The sequence below is a fragment of the Nyctibius grandis genome, chromosome Z, assembly GCF_013368605.1.
Source record: "Nyctibius grandis isolate bNycGra1 chromosome Z, bNycGra1.pri, whole genome shotgun sequence".
Taxonomy (NCBI): Eukaryota; Metazoa; Chordata; class Aves; order Nyctibiiformes; family Nyctibiidae; genus Nyctibius; species Nyctibius grandis.
In genome coordinates this window covers 42909068-42927481 of record NC_090695.1, presented here as the reverse complement: position 1 = coordinate 42927481, position 18414 = coordinate 42909068, and the positions used below count along the sequence as shown (strand labels likewise).

At 40.2% G+C, this 18414-nt stretch overlaps 1 protein-coding gene across 1 annotated transcript in view; it reads right to left on the bottom strand.

Annotated features, from left to right (window-relative positions):
- Positions 1-18414, bottom strand: part of TRPM3 (transient receptor potential cation channel subfamily M member 3) — a 490459-nt gene that overhangs the window by 14119 nt on the left and 457926 nt on the right. The window contains exons 22-25 of the mRNA XM_068423967.1: positions 17728-17979; positions 12301-12475; positions 1036-1186; positions 281-480 (exon numbers count right to left, since the gene is read on the bottom strand). Coding sequence (XP_068280068.1) covers positions 281-480; positions 1036-1186; positions 12301-12475; positions 17728-17979 — 778 coding nt within the window. The remainder of the gene's footprint in view (positions 1-280; positions 481-1035; positions 1187-12300; positions 12476-17727; positions 17980-18414) is intronic.

The window sequence follows — 18414 nt, the reverse complement described above, 5'->3', positions numbered from 1 at the left end:
AGACCTCGACCAAGAGCAAAACAGACCCCTTTACTTTGAAGGAGCAAAGCAGGGAACAACCCCCAAAAATCTCAGAAAAACACAGCTTAATGCTCTGAGGAGAACTAAGGGTTGGGCAATGCAGGTAAAACTAACCGATTCAGGTAAGATTTTTGCAGTTAAATGTAGTTCTCTGCCGGAAAGGTTATCAAGGTGCTGGATTTAGCCTCCATTCATGTCAAACACTAGATATTACCAAGGACACTGGAAAGTCCCACTCTGTAAATTATTTAAGGCTTACTTAATCCATAGTCTCTCTCATCCGGGTCGCTTTCATGCTTCCGCCATCTGCAGCAGAGGTGTTGGAATATCATAGTCATATGGCTGAAAATGATCAGAGGTGGTGGGAGAACAGGTCTTTCGTGAAATGTCATGATTAGCTGGTATCTTTGAAACTTCCATACTTGGTTGGATATGGATTTGACTTCAAAAAATGTATTGCTAGAAGGCAAGAAGAAAATAACATCAGATTTAGATGGTTTTGAGTACTTTGCCAAAGATGATATGACAGCACCTTAACTAGACACATTTCAGTAATAGTGGCAAATGTTTCCTTGTCACAAAAAGAGGAAGAAGAATGAAAGGAATTAATAAGTTTGTGCTTCTGCAAAGCACAGTGGCAATCAGCCATTTCAAAGTATTTTACTGCTTTGTACATCTGCTCTGTACAACCACTGAGTCTTACAACAACCCAACGAGACAGGAAAGTATTTTTATTCTTGTTTTCCATATCGGGAATGAATGATACCATAACTGAACTTTACATTTTTTGGCTTGTCTGCCCTGGTTCCCATCGGGTGTCTGTCCTTGGAAATGAGACAACGTGAAGAACTTGGCATTTCCCTCATTCCCTGGAGTCAAGCTACTGCCTCTCTCCCTCTCATCCTCCCATCCTCTGAAAATGGGTCTCAGCCCAAGTCTTCAGCTTAGCAGCCCTCTTAAGCTGTCAATAATGTCCATCCTTGCCAAGTCCATACTTTGCAATGTGTCACTCACTTGAAAACAGCAATGAGGAGGTTCACCAGAAGGATATTTGCAACCAAGAGGTAACAGGCCATGATGGCAGGAACGATCCATGCTCCAGTCTTGCAAGGAGGTAGCTGGATTATTTTGCCATCTTCTCTGGTTTCATTTTGACCACAAGGAGCTGGGAACAAAAATGCAAAAAAATGCAAAATGGGAATGAATCATATTTTTTCAGTGCTTTTAAGAGAAATATTTAAATATTTATAAAGGCCTGCCTGCCAAAGCAATATCTTCCAAATAACAGTGGCATTGATGCTCCCTCCAAGAAGTTTGCACTTGCTTTCACAGATTTTATAAGCTGCGGTTCTTATTATTGTGTGTTATTTGCCATGAATATAAAGATATTCCCCTCAGAAACTGCAGGACACATGCCTGGTATGAGTAAGCTGCCTGGTTACATACAGCTAAAATATCATGGTACTCTGGTAGTAATTAGTGGCTGTGCAAATAAAACGATCAAAATGTTTAATCCTGGAAAAAAGCTTACACATTATTTTCTTAATGGTGAAAGCTTGGTGTTTTTTGATTGATGGAGAGGGATGTGATAAATAGCATAAGGAAAAAGAAGTACATGAAAGTAAATTAAAGAGTAGACATTTATTGCTGTGCACTGCACTGCCCTGAGCCCCTCTGAGACATTCTCATAATGACCCTCTGCTATTAAGGACTTTTGACAGCATGCCTAGAAACAGTGGGGGAGGTTATCCAGTCTTTACTGTACCACATAAAGGGACATGTAGGAAGCAGAGTTGCCACCTGTTTCTTCCCCAATGCTTTGGAACCAAAACATTCTCAGTATTAATGTTGTACTGAAGCAAGGGGAGAGAAAACATTGTGAAATAGTTTTCCTTGCTTATTTTTTTACATGCCTTCATGTGCTGTGGTGGGTGGTCTGCATTTACAAGCATGCATTCAGTTTATGTCTTTCTAGCCCCAGTACTAGTGGTCCAAAGTATCTCTGTAATCAGCTCTTCAAGAAAATAATTGAAGAAGCAGCTTGCATATACAAACCATCTTAGTAAATTTTGCGCAGCACTACAGCTAGCTTCCTCTCGTCCCCATCAAAAAGAAGTTTAAGTGAGGAATTTTCAAGGTGCTCAGCACTGCCTCAGTTCCTGCTGATATCAATGAGAGTTTCCCACTAACTTTATGGACAACAAAGTTTGCCAATGACATATGTTTTGTAAAATTCCACACTATGTCAACAAATCCATGATTTCCAATGCCAACTATTAGTTCTTCTCAAAAAAGCCCTTCTGAACTTGTTTCACAGAGCACGGGATTCAACTGTGGGTGTCTGTACTGGCAATCATATGATATTACATACGACTTGGGTACTTGGGTTTGGGCACTACATATAGCTGTTAGGCTATTACACACAGAAATATTATAGCCATATGGGACAGAAGAATACACGATACATCAGGTTCAAACAAGAACTCCCCCAAAACATTCAACTCACGGAAAAAGAAATGGCAAAGCCAAATACAAGCAATACCACTTTTACAAGCAGCTCTTTTGTGTCTGGACCCATGTTGTCACTAGTCCTTCCTACTTACAAAAATACATTTTATTCCTGGATCAGAGTGATAGTACACAATTCTTTATTTCTCAGAAAGCATCACCTTGCAGATCATTTTAAGTTAGTGCTGATTTCATGCTTCCCGCACTGCTCCAAGCAGCAGCTTCATTTAGACATTCAAAATGCCATTTGTGAGCTGCTGTGTGGGGCTATGTGCACTCAGCCTTCACCCAGCAGAAACTGGAATATTCAATACCTCTTGGTATCAGCACTCGATGTGATACTTGCATTTCTGTTTGTGTGGCAACACTAACTTGCTTATACATTGATTCAGAGCTACAAAGTCCAACACAACACAGTACCAAAACCCATAATGATTACATCAGTAACGGAACAATCACTCTGTCAGTTGATGAAACCTGTAGTGCTTTTGTGTGATGAAGACTATATGTGTGCAGAAGACTTGTGTGCAGAAGAAATAATGTCTTTTGTAGCAATGAGATAAATTGGTGAAAAGAGTATTTTAAAGCTTAGATAAATGAGATCAAAAACTTAGCTCAAAGTCTGGTTGCAATTCTATTATCTCATTTTTTCTATTAAAAAAAAGATAATTTAATCTAAAAAAAGTCAGCTTTGACAACTATCAAGATAAAAATGATTTATCCAGTTTTATTTGCCTACAATAGAGTATTTAGAATACCATTAATGCATCTCTGTCAGTTTATGCCACACATTAATGGCCACATTAGACTTCCTACAAAGACAAGTTCCCATAGTCTATTTATACATGCATAGATGTTCAGCTTGCCCTGAAGGCTTGCAAAAGTTTTTCTCTTTTATATGTTCTGTTGCAGGAATAGTTTTTCAATAACAAGAGAATACTAATCTCATGCCTTACTTTATGGAGCACTAAGCCACAACTTAATCTTCACAGCTTCAGCTGCATGAGAAAATGTATGATGTGTGTCCAAAATGCAGAAGCCTGTGTTCCACTGCACATCACTGAACATCTTCTTCCATCTTTAAACTCTAATAATAATTTTAAAGGCTTTTCTTTCCTCTATTAAATAAACTGTTTGTTTAAAATAATTACTCCCAGGAAACCAGAAACAGAAATTTCTCTCTCTGTGAAAAAGGACAAAGGACTCCGTTAGGAGGCTAAAAGTAGCAATGATATTCTTTTTAGATAATGAAGATAGATACTTGTTTACGTTTAAGAAATTAGAATTCTGTGCGTAGGGTTTGAGAAGACTTTGTTACGGTAACCCTGGACAGTTCGCACCCCCCATCCAAGTATGTAGAGTCCCAAGCATGTCTTATCTCCTTGTTACAGAAAGCCGGGGTAGTTCACTCCCCCCACAGCTGCACATACTCCTGCATGGGCACCAACGTGATGGCCAGCTGCGGATCTTGGAATTCAGACAACAGCCACCTGCATTACACCAGTGAGTTTGCTAATGAGCAAAACAGGACATTGCATATGTATGATATGTTAATCAGTGCAAGTTTTATTATCCACTGCTGCAGTGCTTTCCCTTGAGCTTCACTCCTGAGCTGGGCTCCACTGCATTGGGTCCCCATCTGATTAGCGTTGGTGTCCTGGGGCTCCCACCACGGTAATGCTACACTTTCCATAAAGTCAAAGCTTTCACTTGCTGAGTGTTGTGCCTCATTCGTGAGGGATCCACACCTGCCTTTCATTGTGTAACATGGTTTGACCATTCTAATCATGTTTGGAGAAATGCAGTAATTTTTGTAGTATGTGCAGTAACATATTGTGATAACAAACTTTTTCAAAGCACAATTTTAACATGTATGAAACCATACTCATCTTTTTACATTGCAGCCTTGCTTTGAAAAAAAATACATAGAGTACTTAATTCTAGTGAAATGTTTTGCTGAAGCAAATTCTGTTAGTATAACTATATGCCTATTTCAGGTAACTGAAAAACACAATCAGTCTGATACCTACAGGCCATTGGATAAAGGTTGGACATTAATTCCTGAACTTGGGCTTCAGAAAATAATAAATGGCTGGCATTTTAATTTCAATTACATGCATTAACTTCACTCAGCTTTCAAATATTGCATCCTGACATCTGTGGATGTACATATTTTTTGCATCTCTTGTTTCCTTTTTCACAATCTCCTCCTATGCTTATTTTTCCTTCCTCGCTCCCATTTACAGTTTCCTGTATGGGCCTTTCCTGCTACATACCTAACCCTTCCTCTTTCCTAGCCAGCAAATAGCTGCAAAGCAAACAGCAGTAACCCATGCCTCTGTGTGTTTCAGGCCTACAGTGGTGGCAAAGCTTGGGAAGAATTTGCTTCCCTGCTGTAATTACTGTCATGACATGGGCACTGCTCATTTTTACTGTGTATTGGGTGGAGGGCTTGGGAAACAATGCTTGCAAATTTCTGCATCATGACTCTTCCCCCAGCTGCACCCTTCCAAAGTAGTTGTGGGAAATAATGGAGAGAGGAAAGTGCATAATTGAACAGCTTTGTTACCAAATAGCTTCTTGCTTTTGATGAAAACTTCTCAGGTTAAAATGGATACCACTTTTACAATACAAGTTGATGTGTTTGAAATCACAAGAAACTGCAGAAGGGGCTCATATGATCACAATTCTAAAGAATAAGGAAACCAGTAAGTGTGTATTGACTAACAAACCAACCCATCTTTTCTTTTTTTATTCAAGTCTGGACACTTTAAATGCACTTTCATCACCTTGTTTATGAGTATACAGGCACCTTCCAATTTTGATCTGCACTGAACCCAAAGGACGTGAAAGTATTTTATAATTTTTTAATCAAATGTCTAAGCAACCTTACCAGCTTGCCAGGCTGGTAAATATTGAAAAAAGGGTAAGTGAGCTGCCTAGGGCTGTCCACTTCTTCACTGATGGAGAAAATGCTGAACTCTGGGAACTCTGAAACTCACATCATTGCTCTGTTCATCAGCAGAAACATCCAGGGAATTGAATAGTGTCTCATTACTTCAAAAAAGTTGTTTTAACTACAGCATCATGACCTTACATGTTGCTTCTTGCCCTCAGCCATATTAAAAATGACTTTGAAGTGTCTCTCCAATCTGCTGGTCTTTTAATAATAATTTATAGTAAATCCCTGTATTTTTCTCTAGTGCTTTGTCCCTCCTGCTCCCCCCACATTAACAATATCCAACCAAATGGAACCCAAAACATAACCTCGGAGGAGCGCTAGGAAGGAGAACAGTGTTGCAACTCAGGCCAGACTTTCAAAATGGTGCATAGGCTACGCACAAATTTTATCCTCTGCCTTTGTCTAACAACGCTAAAAATATTGCCAGTGCTGTAGAGCTGCAATATAGATGCAAAAAAACCCCCAACAACAACAAAAAAAAGCACAGGCGTGATTTATTCTGTTTTGTGCAAAGCTGCTCTGCTTGTTCTAATTCCAGAACGATCCACACAAATGACAGCCCTTACAGGAAGCTCCTATGAAGACATGAAAAGCATGAAACCTCTAAGATCATATAGAATTTAGTATAACATTTTCATTTATAGTAAGAAACCTTCACGAACTTTAAAAAATAAATAAATCTAACGAACTAAGAAATTTAAAGAATTTTAAAAGTCTTTTATAGTAATTATAATTTAGAATCATAGAATGGTTTGGGTTGGAAGGGACCTTAAAGATCATCTAGTTCCAACTCCCCTGCCACAGGCAGGGACACCTTCCACTAGACCAGGTTGCTCAAAGCCCCATCCAGCCTGGCCTTGAACACTGCCAGGGAGGGGGCATCCACAACTTCTCTGGGCAACCTGTTCTAGTGTCTCACCACCCTCACAGGAAAGAATTTCTTCCTAATATCTAATCTAAATCTACCCTCTTTCAGTTTAAAACCATTCACCCTTGTCCTATCACTACATGCCCTTGTAAAAAGCCCCTCTCCCGCTTTCCTGTAGGCCCCTTCAGGTACTGGAAGGCTGCTCATGAGGTATCTCCGGAGCCTTCTCTTCTCCAGGCTGAAGAGCCCCAACTCTCTCAGCCTGTCTTCATAGGAGAGGTGCTCCAGCCCTCCGATCATCTTCATGGCCCTCCTCTGGACTCGCTCTAACAGCTCCGTGTCCTTCTTATGTTGGGAGCCCCAGAGCTCAATGCAGTATTCCAGGTGGGGTCTCCTGAGAGCAGAGTAAAGGGGCAGTATCACCTCCCTTGACCTGCTGGCCACACTTCTTTTGATGCAGCCCAGGATGCAGTTGGCCTTCTGGGCTGCAAGCACGCACTGCTGGCTCATGTTGATCTTCTCATCAACCATCACCCCCAAGTCCTTCTCCTCAGGGCTGCTCTCAATCCATTCTCCACCCAGCCTGTATTTGTGCTTGGGATTGCCCCGACCCACATGCAGGACCTTACCCTTGGCCTTGTTGAACTTCATGCAGTTCGCACAGGCCCAACTCTCAAGCCTGTCAACGTCCCTCTGGATGGCATCCCTTCACTCCAGTGTGCCAACCACACTGCACAGCTTGGTGTCATCAGCAAACTTGCTGAGGGTGCATTCAATCTCACTGTCCATGTCACCGACAAAGATGTTAAACAGGACCAGTCCCAATACTGACCCCTGAGGAACGCCACTCATCACTGGTGTCCACTTGGATATTGAGCCGTTGACCATAACTCTTTGAGTGCGACCATCCAGCCAATTCTTTATCCACAGAGTGGTCCATCCGTCAAGTCCATGTCTCTCCAATTTAGAGACAAGGATGTCATGCGGGACATTGTCAAATGCTTTGGACAAGTCCCGGTAGATGACATCAGTTGCTCTTCCCCTACCCACCAGTGCTGTAACCCCATCGTAGAAGGCCACCAAATTTGTCAGACATGATTTGCCCTTGGTGAAGCCATGTTGGCTGTCACCAATCAGCTCCTTGATTTCCGTGTGCCTTAGTATAGTTTCCAAGAGGATCTGGTCCATGATCTTGCCAGGCACAGAGGTGAGACTGACTGGCCTATAGTTCCCCAGCTCTTCCTTTTTCCTCTTCTTGAAGATGGGGGTTATGTTTCCCCTTTTCCAGTCAGTGAGAACTTCACCAGACTGCCACGACTTCTCAAAAATGATGGATAGCGGCTAAGCAACTTCATCCGCCAGTTCCCTCAGGACCTGTGGATGCACCTCTTCAGGTCCCATGGATCTGTGCACCTTCAGGTTCCTTAGATGGTCTCGAACCTGATCTTCTCCTACAGTGGGTGGTTCTTCATCCTTCCAGTCCCTGCCTCTGCCTTCTGCGACTTGGGTTGTGAGGCTACAGCTCTTGCTGGTGAAGACTGAGGCAAAAAAGTCATTGAATACCTCAGCCTTCTCCATATCTTGGGTAACTATGTCTCCCGTTTCCTTCTGGAGAGGGCCCACGTTTTCCCTAGTCTTCCTTTTATCACTGACATACCTATAGAAGCATTTCTTGTTGTCCTTGACATCCCTGGCCAGATTTAATTCTATCAAGGCTTTAGCTTTCCTAACCTGGTCCCTGGCTTCTTGGACAATTTCCCTGTATTCCTCCCAGGCTACCTGTCCTTGCCCTCTGTAGGCTTCCTTCTTGTGCCTGAGTTTATCCATGAGCTCCTTGTTCATCCATGCAGGCCTCCGGGCGTTTTTGCCTGCCTTCCTCTTTGTCGGGATGCATCACTCCTGAGCCTGGAGGAGGTAGTCCTTGAATACTAACCAGCTTTCTTGGGCCCCTCTTCCCTTCAGGGCTTTATCCCAGGGGACTTTCCCAAGCAGGTCCCTGAAGAGGTCAAAGTCTGCTCTCCTGAGCTCTTCCTCTTAAGTTCATTGGACAGTCAAAACCTGTGTATAATCGTCTCTCATCTTCTGAAACAACTGCATTCTGGTTACTTGGCATTCCTCCAACACAAGTGAAAGAGAAGGAAGCCCCATCTTTTTCTCTTAAACTATACAGGTTTTTCCAATAAGGGAGTAGGCACAGGGAACAAACACAACTCAGACTGATCTTCATATTCCAGATGGCACTTGAAATACTGTCAGCTGGAAAGAAAATCCAGATGCAAATCTGACATGTGAGACACCAGGCAAATCTGAAAAACAGCCCAAACCAAAAACCCCAAACCATACTGGTTAGCAGCACTCTCAGTTGCTCTGCCTTCTGAATATAGGAAAATGTGAAGTCTGCTGCTGATTTTCTACAGGTGACTTGCCATTTCTCAAGTTGCCATTTATGTCATCTATCTACATTTTTTACCAAGCAAACTCACTTCCTGAATAATTCTCTCCTCTTCAGTATTTCTTATATACTGCTGTATCCATAGTATTCTGGAGGGACAGATAGCTTGGTAGGGTGAAAACAAAGTTCTTTGCATGTGACAGCTGTTTTGTGAATTTTTTGGCTCAAATTACCAGCAATAGTGCCAGAGTAAGTGAGGTGAACTGAGGGAGAGATTTTATAGCATTTGTGGATTTCCTTCCAGACAGGCATTCACTAAAGCAGCTAAGCAGCTGGCTGCTGCCCCATGGATCCCACCGGGCAGCACAAGGCTCAGCTGGATTAGGAAAGGCAGCCTAAAAATGAGACAGTTGCATATGCTATCATTGGTTCCCTGACCCGGATACCCCTTCCTCCCCCAGCTAACATGGCCATGATGAACTGTCAGTCTGAGAGGAACTACTTTGAGACTGGTTTTGCTCTTTTTCTTGAATTTACCTGAAAATTTGAACACAGTTCTGAAAGATTTACTCTGCCTTTTTCTTTTTTTCCTCTTTACAATTGGTTGATTGTCAGGAATTTGTAGGAATGGAGTATTTATGTACATCACTGAGAATAAATGACACCACTGAATAGTGAATTCATACTCCCAGAAGTGAGGATATAATTCTGTCCCCACTTCTGAGTTGAAGATGAGATCACATGCCAACAGGGCACTAATGCACACTCCAGTTAACATATATATTTAAACAATGAAATGAATACAGAAATTATGAGTAAAAAATGTAAATGTATATGACACACATTATTTTAGAGCGAGGCATTTAGCTAGTGTTTTAACAGTGTAGTGTGTTGAGATAAAAATCAGAATAGACCCACTGGATGGACAGGCTGCCAGCTGATGACATGGATCTAGACATTGTATCTGGTCAGCCTTGATGGCATGTTTCACAAATCAACAGAAAATGAAAAGAAAAGAAAGGTAAATTAGAAATTTTAGAGTAGCATACTTTTTTTTGTACATTTCTCAGACACTAGGATAATCTCCAGGACCGTGGCTCAAATGTTTATGCACTTACAAGATTAGCACTTTTGCTGAATCCCAAACTTGCAAATAACGTTGCAATATTAAACACCAAAATATAAAGAAAACCACAAAGAAACTCTTTTGGTTTGCTAAAATAATAGTAATAAAAAAATCTGCTCCGAGCTACAAAGTTCAATTGCAGTTTAGATGTAGCATAACAATTTCAGAACATGTGTATCTTATTTGAGAAAGTACAAACATTGTAGTATTCTAACATGGATACAGTGGCTGATTTAGCTTAGAACAACTTGGAAAACATATATAACAACAAACTTCCAAATAGTGAAAAAATGTAAGAATACTAGTAAAACCTTTTGGGTGACAATCCGGTCATTTTGATTGTATAAAAACATCACCAACCATTTGCTCATGCTCCCAGTCTATTCCAGAGGTAACATTTTTGAGACAACCAAGCCTCACACAGACATGACATATTGCACACATTTTGTGCTGAAAGAGTGGCAGATTCTAATTCCCTGCATCATCTGTCTCTCAGGAAGGAGGAACTAGGTGCTGCTTTTCATTTTGGCATCATCACTTGCCGCAACTCCTAGTTTCCTTGACACAGACAGAACAACAACATGTCTACACTTATCACTGGAGTCAAAACCATCAGGAATTTTGCTTTCCCTAAGCCTCAGAAGTAATTATGCTGCATCTTTTTGCAAGGTTTAAATGTTGGGCATCTGAATAACACACAAGAGTACCCCTAAATCCTCATGCAAGGATATGGAGCCTGCCACCCTCTTTTCGTACTTAAAAAAACATGCTTTCTTCAAAGACACTTTAGTCTCTCAGGTTTCAGCATTCTAAACTATAATCAGCACTTCATTAAAAAAAAAATACCAAGAATTTTTTATTCAGTCCGTTGCCATGTTTGTTGCACTATGGTAGTTACTTAGTACAACATCAATAAATGGCCACTTGTAGAGGGACAGACAGAATTTTGCTTGTGGAAGGAAGTCATAGTTTAATGGGATAAACCTTTATCCCTCTGTTATGTTTTTGGAACAAGATGAAGTTTTATATCCCCAACTATTATGCCTTTGGAATGAAATGATTTTTTAAAAAGAAAAGAAAAGGAAAAAGGATAAACATGCGGGAATTGCATAAAAAGCTAAACTCAATGAGAAGCTTCATGATTTTACATATTTGTTTACTTCCTTGCATGCCATGCTGCCTCTGAAAAAAAGTGGGGAAGTAAACATAAAAAGAGGTTTCATCGGTATCCACATTAATGATTCTGTGCTAACCAGGAAGAAGAAATGAACATGGAAGTGCTGAAATATCTGCCATGTGATATGTATACATCTGCCCATCAGATGTTAAGTTGGGAGGATTATAGGTGATATAGATACATTTATTACCTTAGCAACTCAGAAAAATCAACACCTTTTTTCCATTCAAACTTGGCCAATACTGAACAAGCAGAAGATAAATTATGAAAATACTGACCTTTTCTAAGGTGGTACATAGGATAAAAAGGAATATCCTAAACAAAGCTTTACTGGATGCCATCTGCCACTGGAAAAGATACTCACTTCTAAATGCTGCCAAGACTTATGTATATTTAAGTAGGAATGATGAACACTAGTTGCATGTCAGTGTTTGCTAAAGATACAATGTTTGTGATTCTCAGTTTGTTCATCTACTGCATCATTTCTCTTGACCACCCCTCTCTTTTGGCGTAATGCACCAGGTGGCACTAGGAGGTTTAATTTAAATAGAAAACTGGCGTTTTCCTGATCACCAGCCAAATGAATCCTGAGGAGATAGATAGTATATTAAGTACGGGCTTTCATTCTGTTTGCACTGACATGAGCACAGTCTTGCCTTCCAATAAATAAATAAAGCAAAATTCTAATAATGGATCTACAGTCCCCAAAGAATTGCATCATATGGTTTAGCATAAAGGTGGTGGCAGTGAGTAGGTAACAGAGAAAAGAAAAGACATTGGATTAGATCCTCATTAAGTGCAGGAGCTGAAGGTCTAACACAGTATTATTAGACTTGATGCTTACTATGGAGTTAGGTAAAAAGTATTTAGGTCTAAAATCAAACCAATGGATGAGAAAAAAAGAAGTGACTTTTTTATGCCCCAGGTATAAACTCATGGTGGATACCTGTGAGGATATCCCTGTCACCCAGCTGGTAAAAAGGAACCGTTTAAAACATTCTTTATATTCAAGGTGACTTAGCATTATAGATTTCTGGTTAAATAATTGCAAAGTGATGCCAGAAGCATGTTCTGAAACTGACACCCCAATATCAGCTGAAAAAATATTTCTGTGACCATTCTCTGTGATGAAGGAGTTCCTCTATCTTGAGCCATTTATTGAGTACATATACATGATCTAATAGGACATCATCTGGTGAAAGTTGGATACCTGACTTTGGAGTATGAGAATCATAAACTTGCTTACGGTCTATCTGGTCTGCAAACACTTCCCCATAGATCATCCAATAAGGCATGTAAAAAATGTTTTTCGCCAGCTTCCACGAAGGCTCCTCATTGGGGAAGAGAATAGCCTGTCTTGCAACACCAAAGCTCATCAGAACCACCAACATGATGATGACAAAGTACATCATGTCTATCATCTGAATGTAATGATGGGAAAAGAGAGAGAAAGAGAGAAGGGACAAGAATTAGAGGAACTTATTTGTCCATATTCCTATTATTATTTGCTGCAAAAAAAGTTTGTAAATCTTAGAAACAGAATTTTCAAAAACAAATTTTGAAAAGCCATTCTCCGTTTTACACATAACAAATTTAATTTTCAAAGAAGTGGTATAGTTGTGTCCCTAGTTTTACCCACTGTTGCTTTTAAGAACAATTTAGTGTTATGAATAGGCTTGAAAATACAAGATACCATCTGTCACACCAGCTGCTTGAAGAAGATTCCAGTGAATTCCAGTATTCACTGGAATCAGCAGCCTGGTCTGGACAAGAGTTACAAGATGATGTATTGTTTATGGGCACCTAGTGATAACTGTACCAAAACAAAAGGGCTGACATGGATTATTTTATTCATTGGGAGTCATTGTGTTGGAGCAAAGGAAGGAAGCTGCATCTAACATAAGGAGTAATAGATGGCAGAACAGCCTGTTACTGGAACATAAGGGACACCATGGTGGTAACTAGTGAGAAAGGAAAGCTGTGATACTGTCTGGACTAGAAATCAGCTTGGTGGGGGAGTCTGACGAAGGCCATATTTAAAAAAAAATAAATGCAGGTAACACAGACACTCAAGCCTGTTCTCCATTGTTGAAGGCCTCATTAGCATCTGCACAACTTTAGTGCTTGCAAACAGTGCCTACGCATTCAAAATATTCCTGGAAAAAGTGGGACAGCAATCCTAGGAGATGCTGAATAGAGGCTGAAGATTAGAAGAGGAGCTGTGATAGAAAAGACCCTCCCAAGAGCCGAGCAATGGGCATCAAGCCGGTACAGCAGAGATGCTTTATAACCCAAAATGAATGTGAAAAAAATGGGAGTCCTGTAAGGTCCCTGGTAACATCCCTTTAAAACCTTTAGTTACAGGTTTACTTATAGGTCTTTAGTTATAAGGCTTGTTACAATAGAGCTGTTTTTCACAGCTTTGGATGTAATTTTTGTCTCTAGCCAAAATTTGACCCAAAACTCCTCTAAACCTTATGAATTTTAATCCCTTCAGTCTCTGCAGTCTCTTCAGTCTTTTCTGGCCCAGATGCATTCTGCCTTCCCTGCGAGGCAGGCGTGCAACCAACCTGCACCTCAACCAGTGGCCTTATCGCTCCATGAGGGACCTGCTGCAGCTCAAGGGCAGGGCTGGTCATGACAAGAGCTGGAGGAAGAAGGGACTCATTTGCAGCAGATGGATCTGGCACTGTTGCAGGCGTTCTTCAGTTTTAAAGCAAAAGGATAGAGACCTGAGGTCAAAGTAACACTAGCAAAGTATGTAACAGAGAAAAGAGAGGGATAGAGAGGAGAAAACAGAAAAGGATATTCTCATATTTACTGAGAGAGAGGCTGTAAGAGAAAGACGTGTGTAGGGCAGGGCTCTGGTAGGGCAGACTCAAGGAACTGGAAAGAAGGAACTGGGGACAAGTGAAAAAAAGCAGGGGAAAACAAAATTCTTCAGGTCCATAAAAAATACAGGAAAGAAAGAAAAAAAAAACTGGGGACATGACAGAGAAAAATAAAAGCCTTAAAGAATTAAAAACCAGACAAGTAAATCAGCAACATTACTATCTTATTCAGAGCATTAATCTCTCAAGAAAACCTGATTGAAGAGGAATTCCAGATCCTTGTACCTCAGAGAGCATCCTGAAATGGGAAAGCTGCATAATTACATTTAGTCCTTACTGCTTTTAGGGAAGGAATTTGGAGATGAAACCTGCTTCCTCCTTTCTTCTCTGATGAAACTTTGTTTCAGGTAGAAATATAGAACATGATATGATGTAATATAATACCTATTTCAAAATCTCATGCAAACAAATAAACATAATGAGTATTTGGTGGCAATTTAAGACACTTTCTTAAATGCTTCCAGTGTTCTTGATCAGGAATCACACAGGTGTGACCTCATGTTGCAAGAAATAAAATTTTCAGTGCTATTCTCTATTCAAGCTGCATATTAGCTTTTCCCTCCTTCAACTGGGTATCTTTCTAAAACCTCAGTAGCTTGTCTGAAATCCAGCGAAATAGATGGGTGAGTGTCCACTGACTGTAATGGGCATTGTACCAGGCCCTTTGGTCTGCAGGGTCAAATTACAATTGCTATTTTAACAAGGCAATGGCCATTTCAATCATTCTGAAGAACTCATTAGCCACCTATTTAAAAAAGTGATAAAACAAGAAACTGTTGGTGCAGTTTTATGAACAAGCTGATTCCATTTCCCCTTTTTTATTTGCAGAGAAGCTAAGAAAATGTAGACATTCCCACACAGTAAGAGAACTGATATACCTCTGACTCTCTTGACATGCCACAGTGATTTCATTTCATTCCCAAACAAAAGGGGAAGAAATCTATCACTGGGCAGAGATCAGAAAAGCACATTATAATAAGCATATTCTGTTACTGAAATTAGTAGATAATAATAAACTTGGCCATTCAGCTTCCTCCTCCTATTTTCAACTTTGCTTTAGCCTGATGCTTTTAAACCGCTTAAGCCCATTCCTGCCCCTTGCTTAATTTCACTTGCATATTTGTTCACAGTGCCCAGAGGTAAAACCTATTACAGCTATTTTGTTGGATACTATGTAGAGGCAGGGGAAGAGAAAGTTCCTTAACATTGGAAACATGGAAAACAGTAATTTTTTTTCCTCCTGAGTCTAAAACTTACTTACAATAGAAGCTCAGGATGAAAGCTCAGGTGTTAAATATGGTCTGTTGAGGAACTCAATAGATGTGATGGACTTACTGTGTAGAAATATGTATAACTAGCTTGATGTTCTCCATAGTACTGAATGGTACTTGCAAGACCATGAAATTAAAAAGACAGGACCTAAGGAGGTAAGTGGACATGTGATTTGAACAAAAATACACAAGGGAGCCCATTGCAGACTGGAGCAAGCAGGTGCAACTCCCAGGGAAGTCTGTGCATGATATAAATGGGCTGGCCATTACACAAGGGAATAAGTTGGCCAGAAAATAAATGCGAGAGGAAAATTTGTGTAACTCAAACCGGTTGGGCATTGTATGTGTGGGTAAAGTGGATGTCAGAGTTGCTGACTGCATGGAAAGTTGGATGAGGTATGAAAAACAAATAACAGGAAGGCACAAAATAAAAGAACTTCCCTCCTTTAACAGTTGTCCACACCTTCAGAGTACTCTGGTAGCTAAATTCAACACCCTCTGACTGGGTGCTGAGCCTACAGAGGCTAGTGATTTTCCTGCATTTGTTTTCCACAGAAAGTGGAATGAGGCTTGATTTGTTGTACACATGTGAAGATGACAAAAGAATGGAAACTACATTATTTTGCTGATTTCAACTGCTTCCTTTCTGTGTTGACCCCAGGAGAAAAATAAACCACTGTTTGTACTATTGGTGAAGCTGGGCTCCTATCAGCCATCCATAACACTGACTACTACAAGTTTGCTATTCATGGCCAATCTGTTTATTATTGAACTGGTTTTCAGACAGCCTTCACTAGCACCACAGCTCTGAAACTTTTTGTGCAAGGCACCTGTGAAAAATGCAACAGAGCAGGAGGGTAGGGGTTTTTTTTAGGAGTTTTATACACTGTGTATTGTGTAAGCCCCAGTGACTACCAGAACCCTGATGGAGGGACATAGTCCAGGTGGGGCAGAAAAGAAACTGATGATAATGCAGTGTTTCCTCTTTGGTCTTTGGTCCTCTCTCTTGTCCTGCTGTCCTTTTGCAGTAACCTCCGGCAAGAACTGTTGAGTGTTTTCACCTCTGTACTGTGGAGCTCTGCAAAATCCCTCCCATCAACATCCTATTGGCTTCCTTGAAAGAAGGTAGCACACTTCAAAATCCTGTGTGCAGGACATAATGATTCAACAACCACTTTCTTTCGTGTTTTCCCTCTGCCTCTTTTTTTTTTTTTTTCCACTGAGCTGTTCTTTCTTTGTCAAACCCACCTCTGTGGGTTTGGAGTTGAAACCTGGTAAATTGAAGGGATAAGACAATGGTTCTTCTGTCACCTGTTGGGTAGGAAGCCTAACTGGACACATATTTTGCATTTCAGTTTTATACCTGCTTAGAATCACTGAGCTTGTTGTGACTAATGTAATATCACGGAGGAATTGTAGTCCATGCATTCATATATGTCCACTTTTCCTATGATGGTGAGGAAGGCGGGTGGCTAGGTCTTCTTTAAGGACCATGGTAAGGCAAACACAACAGCCAGCCTATTTGGACTTGCTGATTATTTTCCAAATAGCAATCAGACAGCAGTAATATTTGTATTTAGAAAAGAATATTCAGTTCACTTTTTTTACTGAATGCCAGCTTCAGGGGTTTTTCATTCTATTTCTTAAAAAATAAATCTTAAACCCCAGAGTGCATGAAACAGCCATGATTTACACAACAAAGGCTGGATAACTGCATATAAAACATGAGCATGTATATTAGCTACACGCGCAGGTACTCATATCTGGGACATGTGCATGTGCATCTGTGAACTCAGCCATTTTCTTTAAGTCATACAAGCAAAATGCTGCTTTAATGCAACATTTCTACTGAAAGGTAAAAAGAAAAAGCCAAAAAGTCAAAAGTTACACATCTGGCAGCAAATATCTCTTGGTTCCTCCTGTGTGCATTTGCTATTACATAAACTATTCATACTTCTGCCATGTTGTGTACATGTGATGTGGCCAGAGGACAGAGGCTGCAGTTATGCAAATGGATTTCTTATCTCATAAGGACACCCCTGAATGTGAAAGATGGAAGAACATATGGATATGGAGCAAACTATAGAAGGTCACAGTCTTAATCATAACCATTATAGTTTTGAACATACCATGCCTATTACAATACACTTTCTTTGAGAGTCTCAAGGTACCAAACACTTTTTTTTTACCTTAGCAAACCACCCTCCTTTAAAACTACTTGAGAATTAGCATCCTTTTTATTTTCTGCAAATAAGGCACAGAGGTGTAAGATGGATGGCTTTGCTGTTGAAGTAAAGCAATACATCATCTAACAGAACAGGGAGAGTCTAATCCTCAATTCTGGGGGTCTGTGCTGAGGTTTTAATTACATAAGGCACTGATTTCTAGCTTACATGAAAATGCTAATGTGTAAAAAAAATACAGATAAATCTGCAGAGATGTCATCAGCCAAAGACATTGAGTCAAGAACATCCTGGTAAAACACAGAAGGAGTACACCAACTTCTCTTACCATTTTCCCAATCATCATAACATATGGTCCCAAATACTTGTTTACTCCGAAGATGTCTAATAACCGTATATACCAGTAAATGATGTTAACACAGTATATCACTCGGCCATCGCTCCGGAGTGGCAGATCTTGCAGACGGAGCACCATCCCAACGGAGAACAGGAGGATAGCTATGAGATCAGTAACGTTCCAGTACTCCTGGAGCCAAACTTTTACTTTCTGTAACAGTTTCCCAGGCTCTGACATCAGTATCTGAAGGACAGAGGACATAGAGAGGAAAGGAGCTGAGCTGTCTTAATTTAAGCTTGAAGAAATCTATAGTAAACACATATATGCCACACAGGACAAAAGCAAAGCTGATTGATAGACTCGTATCATATAAATATCTCATGTACTCTATGATTTTTTTGAGAAATATTCCATTTCAACCATTCTTAGCCTGGATCTATGTGCAAGATAATACTTAAAAGAAAAACGACAAAAACCTCACTCTTTCTAAAATCCCCATGAAATCAGAAGAAATATATGTGTATCTTCCTGGTTTTCAAATTTATCGACCCTACTTAGAGTCTTCGAATAGAGGGAGAAATACAGAAAGATATTTCATCAGAAAATTCACATTTAAAGAAGCTGCAGATTTAAAGAAAATTATTCTAAAATGTGTAGCAAACTGTCAAAAAATAATTA